We start from the raw sequence: 20,347 nt of genomic DNA, 5'->3' as shown, positions 1-20,347 counted from the left end.
TCACTAAAAAAATCACTATTTTTAATTTTTACAAGTGGGTTACTCCAAGTTAAATGGGTAATTCTGGGTTTTCATTGCATGAGTTAATTAGACAAATGCTCAATATTTTATACATACTAAATAAGCATTTGTTTGCTTTACTGTTTTTATCCCTGTAAACTTGAAAAAGTATTAAACTCTTTAGTTTTGCACTTGCTCAAAATAATCTGGTTCATATAAAAGTCAGTGATCATAACAAAAAATTACCAGTTAATTTGAGGTATTTTAAATGAAAACTTTAAAATACATGGATGTTTTTTCAGCATGATGTAGACTATAAATAAAGTGTAATGAATTCACACAGAGGATACCTTTTTAAAGAAAGATTTAATTTGAAGGTATTTTGGTAGCCCAAAATGAAACACTTTAATTATACATTTGTTTAACCTTTTTGTATGGTGGAAATCTGGAAGTCTTTGCTATTGGTTTTGTAGATTAATACAGTTACACACAGCTATGCCCCACTTCCAGCCATTTAACCACTAAGTGGAATTTATTAAGATTATGAATGCTGAAGTAGTAATAGTATTTAATTACATTTAAACAGCACAATTTTTTTCACCATTAAATAAGGGGATTTTTTGCTCATATGTACCATTCAAGTTTCGTTTCAATTTGATATGTGTTTTTAAAACGTAACTGTATTTTTAAAATCATTTCACCTGCAGGTGGAAATGGTGTATTCATTGTTATCAATGCTTGGTACTCATGATAAAGATGACATGTCAAGAACATTGCTAGCAATGTCTAGCTCCCAGGACAGCTGCATAGCCATGCGTCAGTCTGGATGTCTTCCTCTCCTCATCCAGCTTTTACATGGCAACGATAAGGACTCTGTGTTGTTAGGAAACTCCCGTGGTAGTAAAGAGGCCCGTGCCAGAGCCAGCGCAGCGCTGCACAACATCATTCACTCCCAGCCTGATGATAAGCGAGGCAGACGGGAAATCCGTGTGCTCCATCTCTTGGAGCAGATCCGTGCTTACTGTGAAACGTGTTGGGAATGGCAGGAGGCACATGAACAAGGCATGGACCAAGACAAAAACCCAAGTAGGTTCTGCAAGCCATATAAAAGCATTTCAAAGATATATTGAAAAGAGTGAATTTACAGAAAGTACGGCTTTAATCTGACTTCTTGTTGAATGTATGCAAGTTCTGTTATATACATATATGTGTGTGCATCATTTCTCCTGTATTTAAGTTCAGCTACTGTTGGGGAATAGTATGTGTCGCAGATACAATACCCTATTTAAAAGCGTTTTGAATTTAAATCTTGGACTTTGGTGTACTTTACAGATAGTAATTCTAGTGTTTTGTATTTGTAATTTGTAAAATAATATTGAATATATACTCATTATAGTTTACATTTTTATGGATAAACAGTCCCAAATTGCTCTTCATGCAGATGTTTAGGAGATAGCACTTTCCATTTGGCAGAGGGGCAGAGAGAACAAATTAAATAATCTCCATCTATCAAAATGAACTGCTGTTTATGATGTTATATGTGAGAAATGTAAATTAATAGGATTTTTCTCAGGGAACAGTTAGAAAAATAGATTTAAGCTTCGAGTTACCTTTGTTGCTCCTCTGAATTGAGGGCATCCCGTGAGTGTAGCCTGTAGGTGTCCGTGGCAGGTGTGTGACTGAAATCAGGGCTGCCTTTTGCCTGATGCAATTCAGCAGAAGTGGCCTCTGCACAAGCTGTATCATAGTATCATAATAATGCCATTTCTGCATTATCCAGAACCTAGCTCACAAAAGCATGAACTTAAAAACTTCTAGGTTATGAAGCAGAAGTTTTAATTAACCATTCATAAGGATATAGCACTCAAAGAAACAGAGTATTATTTATTGCCACCAGAATATTTGACCATATTGATTTGTTTCACAAATATTATTAATTTCTAAGAGTAATAAGGTAATATTTTTTGCACTGCAAGTCGTGTTTCTAGCTCAGCACATACATTCAGAATTCTCCCTAATTTGTTTTCAAGCATCAAATATATTTACAGTACACACTTTCTTTAGTAATATTCTTAACTAATTGTGTGTTCATGGATTACTGGGAAGATACAGACCTGACCAAAACTGCAGCTGGTTTATTTTTAAGATTAGATTTGCTCTGGAGAACTTATGATCTAGACAAAATCACCTGGAAGGTACTAATTGTTACCTGTTTCTGGATCAGTGCCTGCTCCAGTGGATCATCAGATTTGTCCTGCAGTGTGTGTTTTGATGAAACTTTCATTTGATGAAGAACACAGACATGCAATGAATGAGCTTGGTAAGATCAAACTTGAGAAGCTTGCTAGAAACCATTGCTAGAAACTTCGTGCATATCACTGCATATATGGCTTTTTTTTACTAACGATTTAAGCTATTAACAGCAATTCATTTGTGTCAGTTGTTGCCCCCTAAGTGCTGAAAGGAGTTGAAATTACTATATCATTTCCCTGTGGATAAATTATTATGTCAGTTACTGCTTTTTCTGGCATGAATTGTGAATTTCTGAAGAGTAATATTATTGTGGAAATATTTGCAATTTTACAAGTATTGGACTTAAAATTGAGACTATTTTCCAGGATGGGTGGTTTTTTGATTTGTGTTTTAGTGGGGTTTTTTCATCCTGCATATGTTCTTATTTGACAGCCTGAATTTTTTTAGTTCAATAAATTCCATGTTTATAATTTTAGCAATTCATATCTCTTTCTGAGCATTGTGGTTTTCAGACATTTGAGGTTTCTTCTGTGCATAAAATGCAATTTGTTCCTTGCTACATATGTCCTGTATGTACAACATTAGAGTACGGCTATGACTTTTTTTCTTACCTGAATATTTTTAAAGGAGGTTTGCAGGCCATTGCTGAACTGCTGCAAGTGGATTGTGAAATGTATGGACTCACAAATGATCACTATAGTGTTACCCTAAGGAGGTATGCTGGCATGGCTCTGACAAACCTGACTTTTGGAGATGTGGCAAACAAGGTGAGAGCAGAACTGTAAACTTGCAGTAATTTCAGTTCATAGCTGTTTGAATTACAGCTCTCAACACAGGTGATTAAAATCTCCAGGATAGGATATTGAGTTTAAACTCAAAGCAGTTGAGTTCATATACTCTCTCTATTCCATCCTGTTGCTGACAGAGAGCACCACAAACAGGATGTTCCATCATATATCTATGGTATTGGCTCTCAAATCACTTTTGTCACTCAAAGCAAGGATTTTATCTATTGACCTGCTTTTTTAATGAGAACTAGGTTAGTACAGCACACAGTGATTTTATAGTAACTGATTCTTTCTGAGAATGTTGAATTAAAGTACAGTAGTAATTGGGTCATTTTCTGAAGTTTTCAGTTATTTAACAATACTATTGCTGTCTAATGAAATTTTTCCAACCTCAATTCAGGGTAGAGCTTGCTTTTAAATATATGGAATGTATCTGGATCAAACTGGGCACCACTTCAATCATTATAAGAGAAAATTGGTTCCCCTAATTTCTGACAAGGACATTTCTTTTAAACACTAGAAACTTCCAATAGATTTGCCAGTCTGTGTATCTTAAAAAAACTCAATACTGAAGACCCACCCTTCTGCTCTAGAGGGAAGACATTTCAGCAGTAAATGGAAATAACAGACTTCAGAGAACTCAGGATTTGTTCTCTCACTAGGTAGTAGGTAACAACACATTGCTAGCTCACAGTGGTTTTTATCTGGTGCAAAGGAAAGAAGGCTTCTAAGGCAGTAAAGATCAAGATCACGTCCTTGAAGGGCTGTAAAAAATACAAGATTTTAGCACGATCTTGCCACTTATGTACTTAAACTGATAGCTGTGCTGAAATTTTGTAGTAGTTGTAAACCAAGTATTTATTGTTGACAAGATATTTATTGTTGACAAGATATTTGCTAAGTTTTTATTGAACATAGATATGATTTGCTTAAAATATCAAAACATTGTGCAGAAGCAGCCATCTAACCTGCTATTTAATACTACTCACTTTCTTTTTTCTCCTGATTCCTAACAGGCTACATTATGTTCCATGAAGGGCTGCATGAGAGCTCTTGTAGCCCAGCTGAAATCTGAAAGTGAAGACTTACAACAGGTAATGCTCTTTTGAGATAAAATACTTCTTTTGTTGTCTTATCTGCCTTAACTTTGATGTAAACTTTTTCTCATACTTATTTCATTAATTAGGAAGTACATTCTTCTTGTAAAATATTCTTATCTGTGGGATCACGTTCTGGCTTTTTTTGTGGTTTGGTTTTTTGTAAATCATAATGCATGGGCTGCAAATCTTTTCTTATGACTCTGATCTGTTACTGTCTGTTCTAATGGGTCCTTCTGTGTAAGGAAAACAGCCTGAAATAAAGCCTTTAGGAAGTGCTTAGGGTAATCCTCAGAGCTGAGAGAGCAGAACTGTTGGAACTTGTGTAAAATTACTAAATATTAAATTACAGTCAACTTTAACTAATGCTTATTGCATACAAAGTGGAACAGTTCTTTAAAATAAAACTGCCCTTTTCCTTGCAGCGTGACTGAATCATCAGACATAAGAGCAATTTTAAATAAAATTGACCTTATCTCTTAAAATGCTGTTAACAGAATATTTTCTCCTTAACAGGAGGAGCTCGCTAGTTACAATTGAGGAAAATATTAGAATTACAATAGAAATTCTTGTATAAACACCGTGATGTGCTATTAGGACAGGTATTGAGTATTCTTGAAAAGAGAGTCACAGCCCCATGGGCCCTCTGACCTCTGGGATGTCTCCAGCCACTGGCACCTAGACACCACACACACACAGAGCAGGAAGTTCTCCACTCAGGACAAGTTATAAATGGGATTTAGTAAGAATATGGGATCAGTGTACTCAAAAGGCATGTCCACAAAACTATATCAGCCAATCAGCTGTTCAGACGTCACTGTGCCTTTCTGTCCCCTGTCCTTTCCCTGTGCTGAAAGATCACCTCAATCCATCTGTTTTCCTGCATTTGAAACCTTTGGGTCCTGCCATCCTGCAATAAGTGTTCTACAGTTCCAGAGTGCTCTTCCCCTGGATCCCACAGTGTCCCACATCCCCTCTGTCCAAAATGGGTGGAGAGCGTCTCCCTTTGACTCCCCTGAGTGTCACAGCCGTGCCACGGGGTGGTGGGCTCCCTGGAAGAGTTCTGGAAAGAGCCTGGACAGGGCACAGTTCCCACCTGGCTTTGGGCTCCTGTGTTGAGGTGGGCTCTGAAGGTCTGGTGGCTCCTTGGGAGCAGCCAGGGCTGGGTGTTCCCAGGCCCTTCCATGTGCCATGGCTGTCTGTGCTCCACTGTGGGGGTGAGCAAGGGAGCATTCACCACATAACCTGAAAAGTTTATGCACTTCTGTGACAATGAGAACACCCATAAGCAAAAGTTTTCTATCAAATTAATTTCATGAGGATATGCATGCTTACAGCTGCTCATGAATGGATGGAGTTTAATGTGTAATGACTGCCCACTACAGTGACAACCTATCTCAGTCTAACTGCTGCCAAGTACCAGGACATCTTCTGGAGATAGCTATTCTGCTTGTAAAAGGCAGAATGTATTTTAAAAATACTTTAAAGAGCTTTATAAACATCAAAATAATCATACCATATGAGAGACAGGCAAGTGGTATTGTTCTAAGTGAAAAAAGTGAAAAAAATATTATATAAATCTCTCCTTTGAGATGATATAACTCTAAACAGACATAAGAATAGAGAAGCAGGGAACCTGACTTCCAATCTCTGTTTTAAGTACCAACACACAAAAGCCAGTAGCTTTGATCAAACTTGATGCTGAAACGTTAGACCAGTCTAGCAGACAATACAACAAAAAGCAGATGTTAGCAAATATTAGTTCAGTAATTGAACGTGACCACTGTTAATTAACATAGCATTTGATAAGTCCAGGAGGAAAGTCTGATAACCTGCTAAAAACATTCCTATCTTGAAATATGTTACTTTTCTTTCTCATTTTGCAGGTCATTGCAAGTGTATTGAGGAACTTGTCCTGGCGAGCAGATGTAAACAGTAAAAAGACTCTAAGAGAAGTTGGAAGTGTGAAAGCACTGATGGAATGTGCTTTAGAAGTTAAAAAGGTATCTTCTATAAGTTATTAAATTGAATTTTTGAGAGATTGCATTTTTTTCACACAAAACACTAATATGACCATTGACCATTTTTAATAACAGCAGTTGCTGAAACAGTTGATGTGGCTCAGGTAATTTTTCTGGAAGAAGAGTTTGATTTAACATAGCAGCAGACCACAATGGAGCAATGTCACCTCAAAACTAGTGTTGATCTGATATTATTTATGAGGGTTGACTGCTTTTGCTTTTCAGTTTCATGAGCTGTGCTGTTAAAATAGTCTTTTTTATAATTTTGTCATTTAATAAAAGCTCTTTTCAGTTAATTACTAGGACTTCTTTGGTGTGTAGATGAGAGTATATTCCATCCCAGAGACTGCTGCCAAGTGGTCTTCAAGCCCTTCTATCATTGTAGCAGCAAACAAGTATTGAAACACATATTTCTGATACCTCTGAGGCAGGCAGTATCAAATCCATGGCTGAAGGAAGGAGCAAAGTAAACAAAATACATGTGCACTGCTGCCTGCACCTTACCACCCCAGAAAGCAGAATTGGAGTGTACACAGCTCCTTGAAGCTAACTTAATGGGTTTCTGAGAGCTTAAGGTCAATAGCTGAAAACTTCTCCTGTCATGTTGCTGTTTTCCTAGGAATCCACCCTGAAAAGCGTTCTGAGTGCCTTATGGAATTTGTCAGCTCACTGCACCGGGAACAAAGCTGACATATGTGCTGTTGATGGTGCTCTTGCATTTCTGGTTGGCACACTGACATACCGGAGCCAAACAAACACTTTAGCCATCATAGAAAGTGGAGGAGGAATACTAAGAAATGTTTCTAGCCTAATTGCTACTAATGAGGACCATAGGTGGGTACACTTCTGACAATTTTTAGTAGTTCCACATGTATATTTATTAGATAGTTTCTATGACCAAGCCTTAATATGAATGCATGTGTTAAGTATAGTAATTAAAAACAGTTAATTTCTAGTACATTTGATGAAGTGGGTATTTCACTTACATAACAGGAATGTGCGAACAGATTAAGAGCTGCTGCTTGCTAATGATGAACTGTACTGAAAGCTAACTGTTCATATTTGTAATAGGATTTTGTTAGCATTCAGATAAAAGCTAGTGGAAATACAAGTTATTTGCACCGGAGAATTCTTAATTATCCTTTGTAAGGGCAAAGCTAATTTCTAGAAGAATAGGTTTCTGTTTTGCTTTGTCTCTTATCATTTTGAAATGCCACTTACGGATGTTTGTTTTCAATTACTCAACCCCAGGCAAATCTTGCGAGAGAACAGCTGCTTACAAACCTTGTTACAACACTTGAAGTCACACAGTTTGACAATAGTTAGTAACGCATGTGGGACCCTGTGGAATCTCTCTGCTCGAAATGCAAAGGATCAGGAGGCGCTGTGGGACATGGGAGCCGTGAGCATGCTGAAAAACCTGATTCACTCTAAACACAAAATGATAGCCATGGGTAGTGCTGCTGCTCTACGGAACCTCATGGCAAACAGGCCAGCAAAGTACAAAGATGCCAACATCATGTCTCCAGGATCAAGCCTCCCATCCCTCCATGTCAGAAAGCAAAAAGCACTAGAAGCAGAATTAGATGCTCAGCATTTATCAGAGACTTTTGACAACATTGATAACTTAAGCCCAAAAGCATCTCACCGCAATAAGCAGAGACATAAGCAAAATATATATAGTGAGTATGTGCTGGATGCCAGCCGCCACGACGATGGGGTGTGCAGGTCAGAGAGCTTTAATGCTGGCAATATGACTGTGCTCTCACCATATACCGTAAATACTACAGTATTGCCTGCCTCCTCCTCCTCCAGTAGAGGAAACACAGAAAATTCTCGGTCTGAGAAAGACAGGAGTGTTGAAAGGGATCGAACAGTAGGTTTAAATACCTATCATCAAGCTGCAGAGAGTACTGGGAGTTCCTCTAAGAGAATAGGAATGCAGATTTCTACTACTGCAGCTCAGATTGCCAAAGTTATGGAAGAAGTAACAAGCATGCACATTCCACAGGAAGACAGAAGTTCTGGTTCCACTTCTGAAATACACTGTTTGACAGAAGAGAGAAATGCCCAGAGGAGATCAGCCTCTGCCCATACTCACTCAAATACATACTTTCCAAAATCCGAGAACTCAAACAGGACATGTCCTGTGCCTTATACAAAAATGGAATACAAAAGAGCTTCAAATGATAGTTTAAATAGTGTCAGCAGCAGTGATGGCTATGGTAAAAGAGGCCAAATGAAACCTTCCATTGAGTCTTACTCCGAAGATGATGAAAGCAAATTCTGTAGTTATGGCCAGTATCCAGCTGACTTGGCACACAAGATTCATAGTGCAAATCACATGGATGACAATGATGGAGAATTAGACACTCCTATTAATTATAGTCTTAAATATTCAGATGAGCAGTTAAATTCTGGAAGGCAAAGTCCCTCCCAGAATGAAAGATGGGCAAGGCCTAAGCATACAATAGATGATGAAATGAAACAAAACGAGCAAAGACAGTCAAGGAACCAAAATGCAGCCTACCCTGTGTATACTGAAAGTGGAGAGGATAAACACATGAAATATCAGACACCTTTTGGACAGCAGGAGTGTGTTTCTTCCTTTAGATCAAGAGGATCCAGTGGCTCAGATCAGAACAGAGTAGGCCCAACTCTTGGAATGAATCAAAAAGTAAACCAGTCCTTGTGCCAGGTTGATGATTATGATGATGATAAGCCAACCAACTATAGTGAACGTTATTCTGAGGAGGAACAACATGAAGAGGAAGACAGACCAACTAATTACAGCATAAAGTACAATGAAGAGGAACATCATGTTGATCAGCCTATTGATTATAGTTTAAAATATTCAACAGAAGTTCCAGCACCTTCCCAGAAGCCATCTTTTACTTTTCCAAAGACTTCTTCAGTGCAACTCAATAAAACTGACCATATTGCCCCAAGCAGCGGGAGCACATCAGCCCCCTCAGCTGGTTCAAAGAGGCAGAACCAGCTTCACCCAAGCTCTGCACAGAGCAGAAGTGGTCATGCACAGAAGAACGCCTCGTGTAAGACTCCCTCTATTAATCAGGAAACTATACAAACTTACTGTGTGGAAGATACCCCAATATGTTTTTCAAGGTGTAGCTCTTTGTCATCCTTGTCATCAGCTGAAGATGAAATAGGACGTGATCAATCTGCACGTGGTACAGATGCCAATAACACAATGCAGATTGCAGAACTGAAGGAGAACAGTGGGGCTCTACCTACAGAAAGTGCAGCAAGTGAAATCACAGCAACAGCACAACACATCAGAACAAAATCCACTAGACTTCAGACTTCTAGCTTGTCTCCTTCTGATTCCTCTAGACATAAGGCTGTTGAATTTTCTTCAGGTGCCAAATCTCCCTCAAAGAGTGGTGCCCAAACTCCTAAAAGCCCACCAGAACATTATGTACAGGAAACACCACTCATGTTCAGCAGATGTACTTCTGTAAGTTCCCTGGATAGTTTTGAAAGCCGTTCAATTGCTAGTTCAGTTCAAAGTGAGCCTTGCAGTGGAATAGTAAGTGGTATTATAAGTCCCAGTGACCTTCCAGACAGCCCTGGACAAACAATGCCTCCAAGCAGAAGTAAAACACCACCGCCTGCTCAAGGAGTTCAAGTCAAAAGAGAAGTACCTAAAGGAAAAGCAACCACTACAGAGAAAAGAGAGCCTGGTCCTAGACAGGCAGCTGTAAATGCAGCTGTTCAAAGAGTTCAGGTACTGCCAGATGCTGATACACTATTACATTTTGCCACAGAAAGCACACCAGATGGGTTTTCTTGCTCTTCTAGCCTGAGTGCTCTGAGCCTTGATGAGCCATTTATACAGAAGGATGCAGAGTTAAGAATTATGCCTCCAGTTCATGAAAACGAGCATGGAAATGAAGCAGAACCTGAAGAGTCAGATGATACTAAGGATAACCAGGAGAAGAAACCAGAGAAGCCAGCTGAAGCAGAAAAAGACATTCTGGATGATTCTGATGATGATATTGAAATACTGGAAGCGTGTATTATTTCTGCAATGCCAACAAAGTCTTCACGTAAAGCCAAAAAGCCTTCTCAAGCGTCTGCTCCAAAAATACCTCCTCCTGTAGCCAGAAAGCCCAGCCAGTTGCCAGTTTACAAACTTTTGCCTTCACAAAGCAGACTGCAGTCACAAAAGCACGTGACTTTTACACCAGGAGATGATATGCCACGGGTATATTGTGTTGAGGGTACACCAATAAATTTTTCAACAGCTACATCTCTAAGTGACCTGACAATAGAATCCCCCCCAAGTGAGCTGGCCAATGCAGATAATGTGGGTGTGGGAGCAGAGTCAGGGGAGTTTGAAAAGCGGGACACCATTCCTACAGAAGGCAGATGTACTGATGATTCTCAGAGAGCAAAAAGCTCAGTTGTGACTCCCCTTGGTCTGGATGATGACAAAACAGAAGAGGGTGATATTCTGGCTGAGTGCATTAACTCAGCTATGCCAAAAGGAAAAAGTCACAAACCTTTCAGAGTGAAGAAGATAATGGATCAAATTCAACAAGCATCTTCATCTCCAAGTAATAAAAACCAGCCAGAAGGTGAGAAAAAGAAGCCATCATCACCAGTAAAGCCTGTTTCTCAAAACAATGAATACAGAGCACGTGTGCGAAAAAGCACGGAACCCAAAAGCAATGCTAGTAATGAAAGAGGCTATCCAGAGAACAGAGATGCAAAGAAACAGAACCTTAAAAACAATTCAAGAGAGATTCATGACAAATTGCCAAATAATGAAGAGCGTGCAAGAGGAAGCTTTGCATTTGATTCCCCTCATCATTATACGCCTATTGAGGGAACTCCTTACTGTTTTTCACGGAATGATTCCCTGAGTTCATTAGATTTTGATGATGATGACGTAGACCTTTCAAGGGAGAAGGCAGAATTAAGAAAAGGAAAAGAAGGAAAGGAAACTGAAAGTAAAGAGTGCTCTAATGCAGAACAGTCTTCAAATCAGCAGCCAAGTAACAGGACACAAGTTTGTCAAAAACATCCAACGGGCAGAAGCCAGACAAAAACTTTCTCTCAGTCAACTAAAGATATTCCAGACAGAGGAGCAGCTACAGATGAAAAAATGCAGAATTTTGCTATTGAAAACACACCTGTTTGTTTTTCTCGCAATTCATCTCTTAGCTCCCTCAGTGATATTGATCAAGAAAACAATAACAACAAAGAAGGGGAACCTCCAAAACGTCCTGAGGCGTCCGAGCCACAGGTGGAATCCAACAGACCACAGACTTCTGGTTATGCACCTAAATCATTTCATGTTGAAGATACTCCTGTGTGCTTCTCTAGAAACAGCTCTCTGAGTTCTCTTAGCATTGACTCAGAAGATGATCTTCTGCAGGAATGCATTAGTTCTGCTATGCCTAAAAAGAAAAAGCCCTCAAGAATGAAGAGTGATGGTGAAAAAAATAATTCCAGAAACACAGGTGGTATACTAGCAGAAGATTTAACACTGGATTTAAGAGAGATACAGAGGCCAGATTCAGAACATGGTTTTTCACCTGATTCAGAAAACTTTGACTGGAAAGCTATACAAGAAGGTGCAAATTCTATAGTTAGTAGCTTGCATCAAGCTGCGGCTGCCGCATCACTGTCTAGACAAGCTTCATCAGACTCTGACTCTATCCTTTCATTAAAATCTGGTATTTCTCTAGGGTCACCATTTCATCTTACCCCAGACCAAGAAGAAAAACCTTTCACTAGTAATAAAGGTCCAAGAATTATTAAGCCAGGAGAGAAGAGTACACTGGAGTCTAAAAAAGTAGAATCAGAAAGTAGGGGAATCAAAGGAGGGAAGAAAGTGTATAAAAGTATGATCACAGGAAAAGCACGCTCTAATTCAGAAGTTTCAAGTTTGAAGCAACCACAACAGACAAGTGTGCCTTCAATTTCACGTGGTAGAACAATGATCCATATTCCAGGGGTTCGAAATAGTTCTTCAAGTACTAGTCCTGTTTCCAAAAAAGGACCTCCACTCAAAAACATGAACTCCAAGAGTCCCAGTGAAGGCCAAAGTTTGACTAGTTCTCCAAGAGGAGCCAAATCATCAGTGAAACCTGAGCCAGCTCCTGTGACTAGGCAGCCATCAGGGTTGAACCAGAGTGGATCAAGTAAAGGACCTTCTAGATCAGGATCTAGAGACTCCACTCCTTCTAGACCTCAACAGCAGCCATTAAGTAGGCCTCTGCAATCTCCTGGACGAAGCTCCATTTCTCCAGGAAGAAATGGTATCAGTCCTCCCAACAAACTGTCACAGTTGCCAAGAACATCATCTCCTAGCACAGCTTCAACTAAATCCTCAAGTTCAGGTAGAATGTCGTACACACCACCAGGCAGGCAGATGAGCCAGCAAAACCTTGCAAAGCAAACTGCCTTACCTAAGAGTACCAGTAGCATTCCACGAAGTGAATCTGCTTCAAAGGGGTTAAACCAAACTCTCAGTACTGGTGGATCAAACAAAAAGACTGACCTATCCAGAATGCCATCCACAAAGTCTAGTGGAAGTGAATCTGACAGATCTGAGAGACCTGTTCTCGTTCGTCAGTCAACTTTCATTAAAGAGGCTCCGAGCCCTACTCTGAGACGGAAATTAGAAGAGTCAGCTTCATTTGAATCTCTGTCGCCGTCCAGGCCAGATTCTCCCACAAGGTCCCAACTACAGACCCCAGTTTTAAGTCCTTCTCTTCCTGATATGTCCTTATCCACTCATTCACCTGCCCAGAGTAGTGGTTGGCGAAAATTAGCCCCTAATCAGAGCCCTACTATAGAATATGATGGGAGACCAGCAAAGCGTCATGACATAGCTCGTTCCCATTCTGAGAGTCCATCCAGGCTGCTGATCAACAGATCAGGAACGTGGAAGCGTGAGCACAGTAAGCATTCCTCATCACTTCCTCGTGTAAGCACTTGGCGGAGAACTGGAAGTTCCTCCTCAATTCTGTCAGCTTCTTCAGAATCCAGTGAAAAGGCAAAAAGTGAAGATGAAAAGCAGCATGGAGGTTCTCTCCCTGGACACAAGCAAAGTAAAGAAAGCCAAGCACCAGCAAAAGGTACTTGGAGAAAAATTAAAGAAAATGAAATTCCTCAGATAATGAATGATACTCAGCATTCTTCTTCAGGTGCCGCAAATGGCTCTGATTCCAAAACCCTCATCTATCAGATGGCTCCAGCTGTCTCTAAGACAGAGGATGTGTGGGTGAGGATAGAGGACTGCCCAATTAACAACCCTCGATCTGGAAGGTCCCCAACTGGAAATACTCCCCCTGTTATTGACAGTATTTCAGAAAAAGGGGGTATGAATGGTAAAGATCCTAAAGAGATTCAAGAGAAGCAAACCCCAGGGAATGGAGGTGGTCCTGTTCGTACCGTTGGCTTAGAAAACCGTCTGAACTCTTTCTTTCAGATAGACAGTCCAGACAAGAAAGGCACTGAAACAAAGCCTCTGCAGAATAATCCCGTTCCTGCACCAGAAATTAACGAAAGTACTGTTAGCGAGCGTACTCCATTCAGTTCCAGTAGCTCAAGCAAGCACAGCTCCCCCATCGGTGCTGTGGCAGCAAGGGTGACTCCTTTCAACTACAACCCAAGTCGCAGGAAGAGCAGCGTGGACAATAGCTCTGCTCGGCCCTCACAGATACCAACCCCGGTGAATAACAGCACCAAGAAACGTGACACCAAGTCTGAAAACACTGACTCCAGTGGAACACAAAGCCCTAAACGTCACTCTGGCTCTTACCTGGTAACTTCTGTTTAAGTGCAACAAAAAAAAAAAAAACCTGATGTATTATATACAGCAGCTACTTAGAAACTTTGTTTCAAATGAAACAAAAAAAAAATGGGGATTGATTTTTGTTTGTTTGTTTGTTTGTTTGTTTTGTTTTTATTTGTTGTAAATAGCTTTGATTCCTGTTAGATGGTCCTTGTTCTGGAAGCCATATTTGATAGTATACTTTGTCTCCACTGGTGATATTTTGCAGGAATACCTGATTGACAGTTTGGAATAAAATTGCTAAAGCAAGTGTATTTGTACAGTATGTTTAACATGTATTCCCATGTTTAACATGCATCTCATCCCATTATCCTTTGAATATTGCTTGTCATTGAAATCATAGAATAGCACAATAGAAACGATGCAGTCATATTGCTTTACCAATAATTTCTAGATTACAGACCAACTAAACTACATCAGGGAAGAATTGGTATTATTTATGCAAAAAAAAATATACTCATGTTTAGTATTTGTGAGTTCATCTAACCCAATAATTAATCATGTGGCTGTGAAATTCACAGTAATATGGTTTCCGCTGAACAAGCTTTCCTAGCCTGCTTTTCTGCATGAATGGAACTGATGGTTCATTTTATGAAGTAATGATTAACATTTCTGTGGTCACATAATGTGCATAGATAGTTATGGTGTAACAATTTACACTTTCTTTGTGCTCTGAAAAAGAAAAAAAAACCAACAAAAAACAACTGTGTAACTGTAAAACCTTGAACAAAATCATTTTACCTGAATTAGATTTTATCTTAAAGTAGGTAGAATTTTTTTGCTATGCTGTAACTTGTTGTATATTCTGGTATTTGAGGTGAGATGGCTGCTCTTTTATTAATGAGACGTGGGTGATGTCTCAACAGAGACTAAAATGAACATTTCAGAATAAATTATTACTATATGTAAGTTGTGTGTGTTACTTCTGCATTACATAAAAATACAGGATTTTACTTTGAGATGTCACCATATAATGTGGTTGTATGCACTTAACACTTAAGGCCTGATTTGGGATAATCCTGCACCTCCAATATCTGTTCTTCCTTATCACTGGCAAATGGCTGTTGTAAAATGCTTTTAACATTTGCAGGATCAGGCCCTAGGTCTTCTGTAATATATTTGTAATTGAAACAGTTTCACACATCTCAGGTGCATAACAAGGCTAAAGGCAGGGTATTTCCAGTAGCCACGCAGTATAATTGTTCTCACGACTGCAAGCCTGAAACAATATTGTATCTATACAAATAATATTTGTAAAACAAAACATTTTTGATTGGGGATATAATGTAGAATGTGAAATAATGACTATAAGATGAAATTTTGCTTCTATTTGCGCTCTATGGGTTTGGGATTTTTTTTTAATTTATTTTTTAAAAAAATTATGAAGGGAAAAATATCACACGAATCCCATGGCAGCAAGAAATTTGTTACCATAGTAGAAAAATAATTTTATGCAAAACATGACATTTGCTGCCTCGAGCCTTTTTGATGCAAATATAGACTGTGCTAGAACAATGCTGAAAAAAAAATAGATTTGTGCTTTAAAAAATATAAATATAGTCTGAATTTAGATGAGGATTACTTCAAAGTAGTAACATGAGAGAACAGAACATTAACCATTCTGTGCATGTTTAAACAAACCATGAAATGAAATGGTGTATCAGTTTCGTTGTATCTTGACTGGATTGTCTAAAGGTAGCTTTCTAAATAACTGATATGTCAGAATGCCCTGATTTCAGGAAGCCCTGAAATAGAGCAATTTACCTTTATGGTAGCTTTAACACAGTTGCAGTGTGCATCACTTCTGTGGCTTTTGTACTTCTGATACTGAAATGAATCAATTGAATCCATTATAAATCATGCACTGTTTTAGGAACACAATCAAGACACTATCAGCAGACAGAAGTCAATTTATATAGAAGCCAGTACCAAAAACACCTATTTGGCAGAAGTGGTATCTTTCTTACTTGCTCTTTTGTTCTTTGCTTCCTGTCAGATTTTCTTAGAGACATGCCATGTTCCTGTATCCTCTCATGAACCTGTTAAGAAGCAGCACTCCTCGTGTTAGCATTTGAAATATTTTGCATACAAGCATCTTCATTAAACTTCTAATAAAAATGAATATTTAGTGTCCTTTTAAAGATGAGATAGAAACAGATTATGTCATGTGTTTAAAGTCAGGACTTCCTGCTGGAGTAGAATACGGAACTCCATCCTTGAGTTTTAAATGAAAGACCACTTTTGTTCTACATGTTTTGATTTTTTTTCTTTTTTATAATTATTTTGTGCTGGGCTTTTAACAACTAATACAAAAATATATTACATAATCCAGAATAGTTGTTTAATACTGGCATTACATATTTGTCCTGTCAATTAAAGAATTAAAGATGAACTCAGTCTCAGAAAAGAAATTCTGGTTTCAGTTCTGTTACTGAAAACTACTGAAATCAGTTTTTTAATCAGAAGAACGTGAACTATAAATAACTGTATGCGTATCAAACACCAGAATGTCTTTGAAAATTATAGTGGCTTCTTGATATAGACTTGGGGATACTTCATGATCATTATAATTGGAAAGTTTCTCTTAGTATCCACTTAAGTAAACCTATATTTGTAGCAAAGACAAGCTAGAGAAACTTTCCAACTATAAGGGTAGTGATACACTAAAATATGCTTCCCATGGGAGTTGTTAAATTTCCATTATAGAAGTTTTAAGAAGAGGTTTATGAAACATCTCATAGGGATGGACTGTAGTATATTTCATATTGCCTGTGTGCAGAGATGGGTGATCTTTTAAAATCTCTTCCAGATATACATTTCTCTGATTCTTTATCTAAAATACTTAGTATCCACTAAGAGCCTTTCAGAATATTTAAAGACATCCATGATGTTTGATTTATGATGGGGATATAAAGTTATATTCTTTAAGCTCAACTAAAAAACAGATCCCAGAAATATAAAAATCAAAGATACAAAAAATGGTTGCAATAAGTATATTTGGTCTTGGATTTTGTTAATGATGTCAGAATCACAATAGTCAGATTTGATTTATGCTGCTAAAGATAACCTCTCGTTCCTTGGTTTTATTTGTATGAAGTTGCCACAGCAGGTAAGAGGACATTATTTATGTCAAGGCAAAACAAAGAATAGCAAGGAGCTAAGGAAACCAAGACTCAATTTACTGTTCTGGGATGCACTGCCTTTCTTTCTACCAATTTTGGTAGAATTTTTAGTGACTTATGCTCAGACCTTTATTTGTCCTTGAATTAGCTTATCGTATCTAGTGCATACCAAACTTATACTTCAAAATCAGTTTATACTGAAAAATGACTCATAAAGCTCATTTCAGACTGTCTTCTAGCTTTGTCCTCTTGGTGTGAAAAGCAGAGATCTGACCTCCCCACAATTTGTAATTAGTTCATTTTTTAAAATGTACTTCCATTTTAGTTTTTTGCAGTGTGTCACAGTTAAGGTTACTGCTCAATTTCTGTGTAAGCTCTTCTGACTAAATATTGCAGTCTTTAAAGGGGAATTAATCTATTTCTATTTTTCATGTGCAGTTCTCTATTGAGAGTATTTTCTCCTGAAAGATTAAAGATAATACAGCTCTGTCAGATATGACAGCTTAAAAATTGAAAGCCTTGCCATGGTTTCCGGATGAGACTGGAGTATTATTTCAAGTAGGATTTGGCTGCAGAATACAAGCATAGTTTATGCAATAAATGTCAGTAAGCTGCAGTATTCTTCAACATAGACAAATACCTTTGATGGCTTTGGGACGTTAGCTGCACTGTCTTTGGTAAAGGAGGAGGGAGATAAAAGGGACAGTTTCAGAGTGAGTCATGTTGTCTTAGGGATGTACTTTCCTTTCTTCCTCAGTAAATTACATAAGCTGTACCAGAAAGAGAACAGCTTATGCACAAATTAATGAGGTATTATTTTGAAGTATACTAGTAGACCACAAAACTGCATAACCCTTGTCTGATAATCTGAAAACTGAATTATTTGATGTCTACTTTGGAGTACTTCATAGCTGTATGAAGCTATGAAGTACTTCATAGCTGTATGAAGCTCCATCCCCTTGATCCCCTTAACAGAAGTTGATATTACCAACAAAGATAACTGTGTTAGCTTCCGCTTTCTTCTTAAGGATAACAATCCATACTATTTCTAGAACTGAAGAAATGGCATGTGCTGTTCAAAGAAGTTTTCTTCTGCATTCCATGCTTCTGGCTATGAATCCTGGCTCTTACATGACCATTCACTTGCTCACCTCTTACCTTCTTCCCTGATGGGGTTAGTAGAATTAGTGCTGCTTGGAAATGCTGAATTTGCTCAGTGCATAGTTGGACAAGAGCCACCTGAGCCAGCAAAAAAGTAAATAAAACAGCTAGGGCTGATTGAAAGAGGTTGGGATTGTTTACTTTATAGGAGGTCATTGGATTGAGCCATTATAGGCAATTTTAAGCCTATGTGCCAAGTTTCAGACCTTCACCCATTTTGACACAACAAAAGCAAATTGAAGTTGGGGTTTTTTTGGGTTATTTTGGTTTGGGTTTTTTGGAGTTTTTTTAACTGAATTTTTGCCTAATGGCCTCTAGTGCTTTGCATTTAAGTACCTTATATTCGGGTAAATCCTCAATCCTGAAATTCTGACAACTTAACTTCAGAAGTATTACATCAGTATATGGACGTGGAAAAATACATTTCTTCATCAAAATTCCCCCCCTCCTTAAAAAAAAAAGTCTACCACTTGTAAACTTCTGGGAGACTTGGTTTAGATTTGCAATATTAAATTTCATGCAGTAAATCAGTAATCTTTCCAGTGAAGAGATTTATTGCTTTCCCAGAAGAGGCTTGAAGAGAGAGATAACATCTCCCGTTCTTAATGAGGTCAGTATTGTAGGGATGACCTGGAAAATGTTTAGGTGGACTCTTTATACAAGGAAGTTGTACAGTTACTACAGTTACTAGATGCCTCCCAAATGTTTGTCCCATCTAGCTTTCATGAAATAGTACAAACAGCCATAGGAGCATCACTAAAAATCACGTATGGACTTCCACCTAAATATAACTTCCTACATCTACTGTAATGCCTTGCAAAGTTAGATCCACCTGTGCAACAGCTTTGTTCTTGATGAGATGTGTGATTTGGATGAAGCTGTGAATCAGAAGTGAAGTGTCAGTTAATGTAAAGCATGACTTTCTCCACATGTTTAAAACTCTGAGGACCTTTTTGATACCAAATTACCCTAGAGTATTCACTCTCTGGTTCCACAGCCATCTCCTTTGCACTTTGACATTTAACCAGAAGAGATGCTCGCTTTTATTTTCATTTCAGATCACATGTAGAAATAAGATTCCTGCATCATAGTTTCCTATATGCAGAATAACAGTTTGTATCTGTAACTGTGTTTATAGAGAATGTTACGTAGCTAAGATTGAGTTTTTAGTCAGAATGGTAAGTTAACTGCTTACGTGTGTTGTGTTTGGTTACATATTGGAAGTGCAAGGGAATGTGGTGTGGTGCTTTAAGAGTTCACAACATAATTAATGCAGGTGTCAATTAACTTGTGATGCCAAGATGAATTTTCTGCTGTCAAGTTTCAGTTTACCAGATATGCTGTGTACTTACTCTAAGATTGGGGAACACCTCCCTAGTAGTTTTGCAAATTACCTTTCTTAGGAAATTTCCACACAGTTACAGGCTTATGTATTAGTGAATTTCTGCCACTTCAAGACTTAAAGAAATTATTCTAATTTTGCTGTTTGAGAAAATATCCTTTGCTTGAGTGGCTGTAGAATTGTAATTAGAATGTCAGGAAGGTGTAGAGGGAGCTAGTTCCCTCAGTAAAATGCACTTCTGTCCAGAGCTCAAGCCATACATACAAACACAGTATACCTAATGCCATCCTTTCTGGTAGGTTCTAACATGAATAAAGCTTGTGCTGGTTCTCTGCAAGTAAACTGTCATCCTGTGAGATCAGATGAATTTGCCCACCTGTAAGTGTTGTTTCTCTTGAACAAACTTGGCCCACAATTATCTTTCCTTCAATTTTGTTGTTTGCTTCTGCCTGAGATGCATTACTGTTTATATCCTAACTCTGTAATTAATTCTTTCTTCAGTTATTCTAATGTATTTTGTTTCACAGTATACTTATTCTGAATTTAGTCTTGCTATGCATAATTTATTTATTACTTGCAGTGTTACATAAAATTTCCTCCTGATTGCACCTTGTCAGAGTGGAATTGTGTTCTTGGCTACTACTGAAAGTTAGGTGTCTGTCCACTGTGTTGGAAATATGATTTCATTTTAAAAGGAATTCGTTGTTTAAGACACTTCAATAATTCAGTATA

General features: G+C 38.3%; 1 protein-coding gene across 3 annotated transcripts in view; it reads left to right on the top strand.

Moving 5' to 3' along the window:
* Nucleotides 1-20,223, top strand: part of APC (APC regulator of WNT signaling pathway) — a 97,464-nt gene extending 77,241 nt beyond the window's left edge. For all 3 annotated transcript variants that reach the window (XM_064736715.1, XM_064736714.1, XM_064736713.1), the window contains 7 exons: nt 708-1,086; nt 2,225-2,320; nt 2,881-3,020; nt 4,058-4,135; nt 6,025-6,141; nt 6,779-6,993; nt 7,411-20,223. In XM_064736715.1, the coding sequence (XP_064592785.1) occupies nt 708-1,086; nt 2,225-2,320; nt 2,881-3,020; nt 4,058-4,135; nt 6,025-6,141; nt 6,779-6,993; nt 7,411-13,975 (7,590 nt within the window). In that variant the 3' untranslated portion in view covers nt 13,976-20,223. The remainder of the gene's footprint in view (nt 1-707; nt 1,087-2,224; nt 2,321-2,880; nt 3,021-4,057; nt 4,136-6,024; nt 6,142-6,778; nt 6,994-7,410) is intronic.
* The last annotated feature ends 124 nt before the right edge of the window (nt 20,224-20,347 follow it).

Source organism: Zonotrichia leucophrys, chromosome Z, assembly GCF_028769735.1.
Source record: "Zonotrichia leucophrys gambelii isolate GWCS_2022_RI chromosome Z, RI_Zleu_2.0, whole genome shotgun sequence".
NCBI classification, from domain to species: Eukaryota; Metazoa; Chordata; class Aves; order Passeriformes; family Passerellidae; genus Zonotrichia; species Zonotrichia leucophrys.
This window is presented reverse-complemented; position numbering and strand designations above follow the sequence as displayed.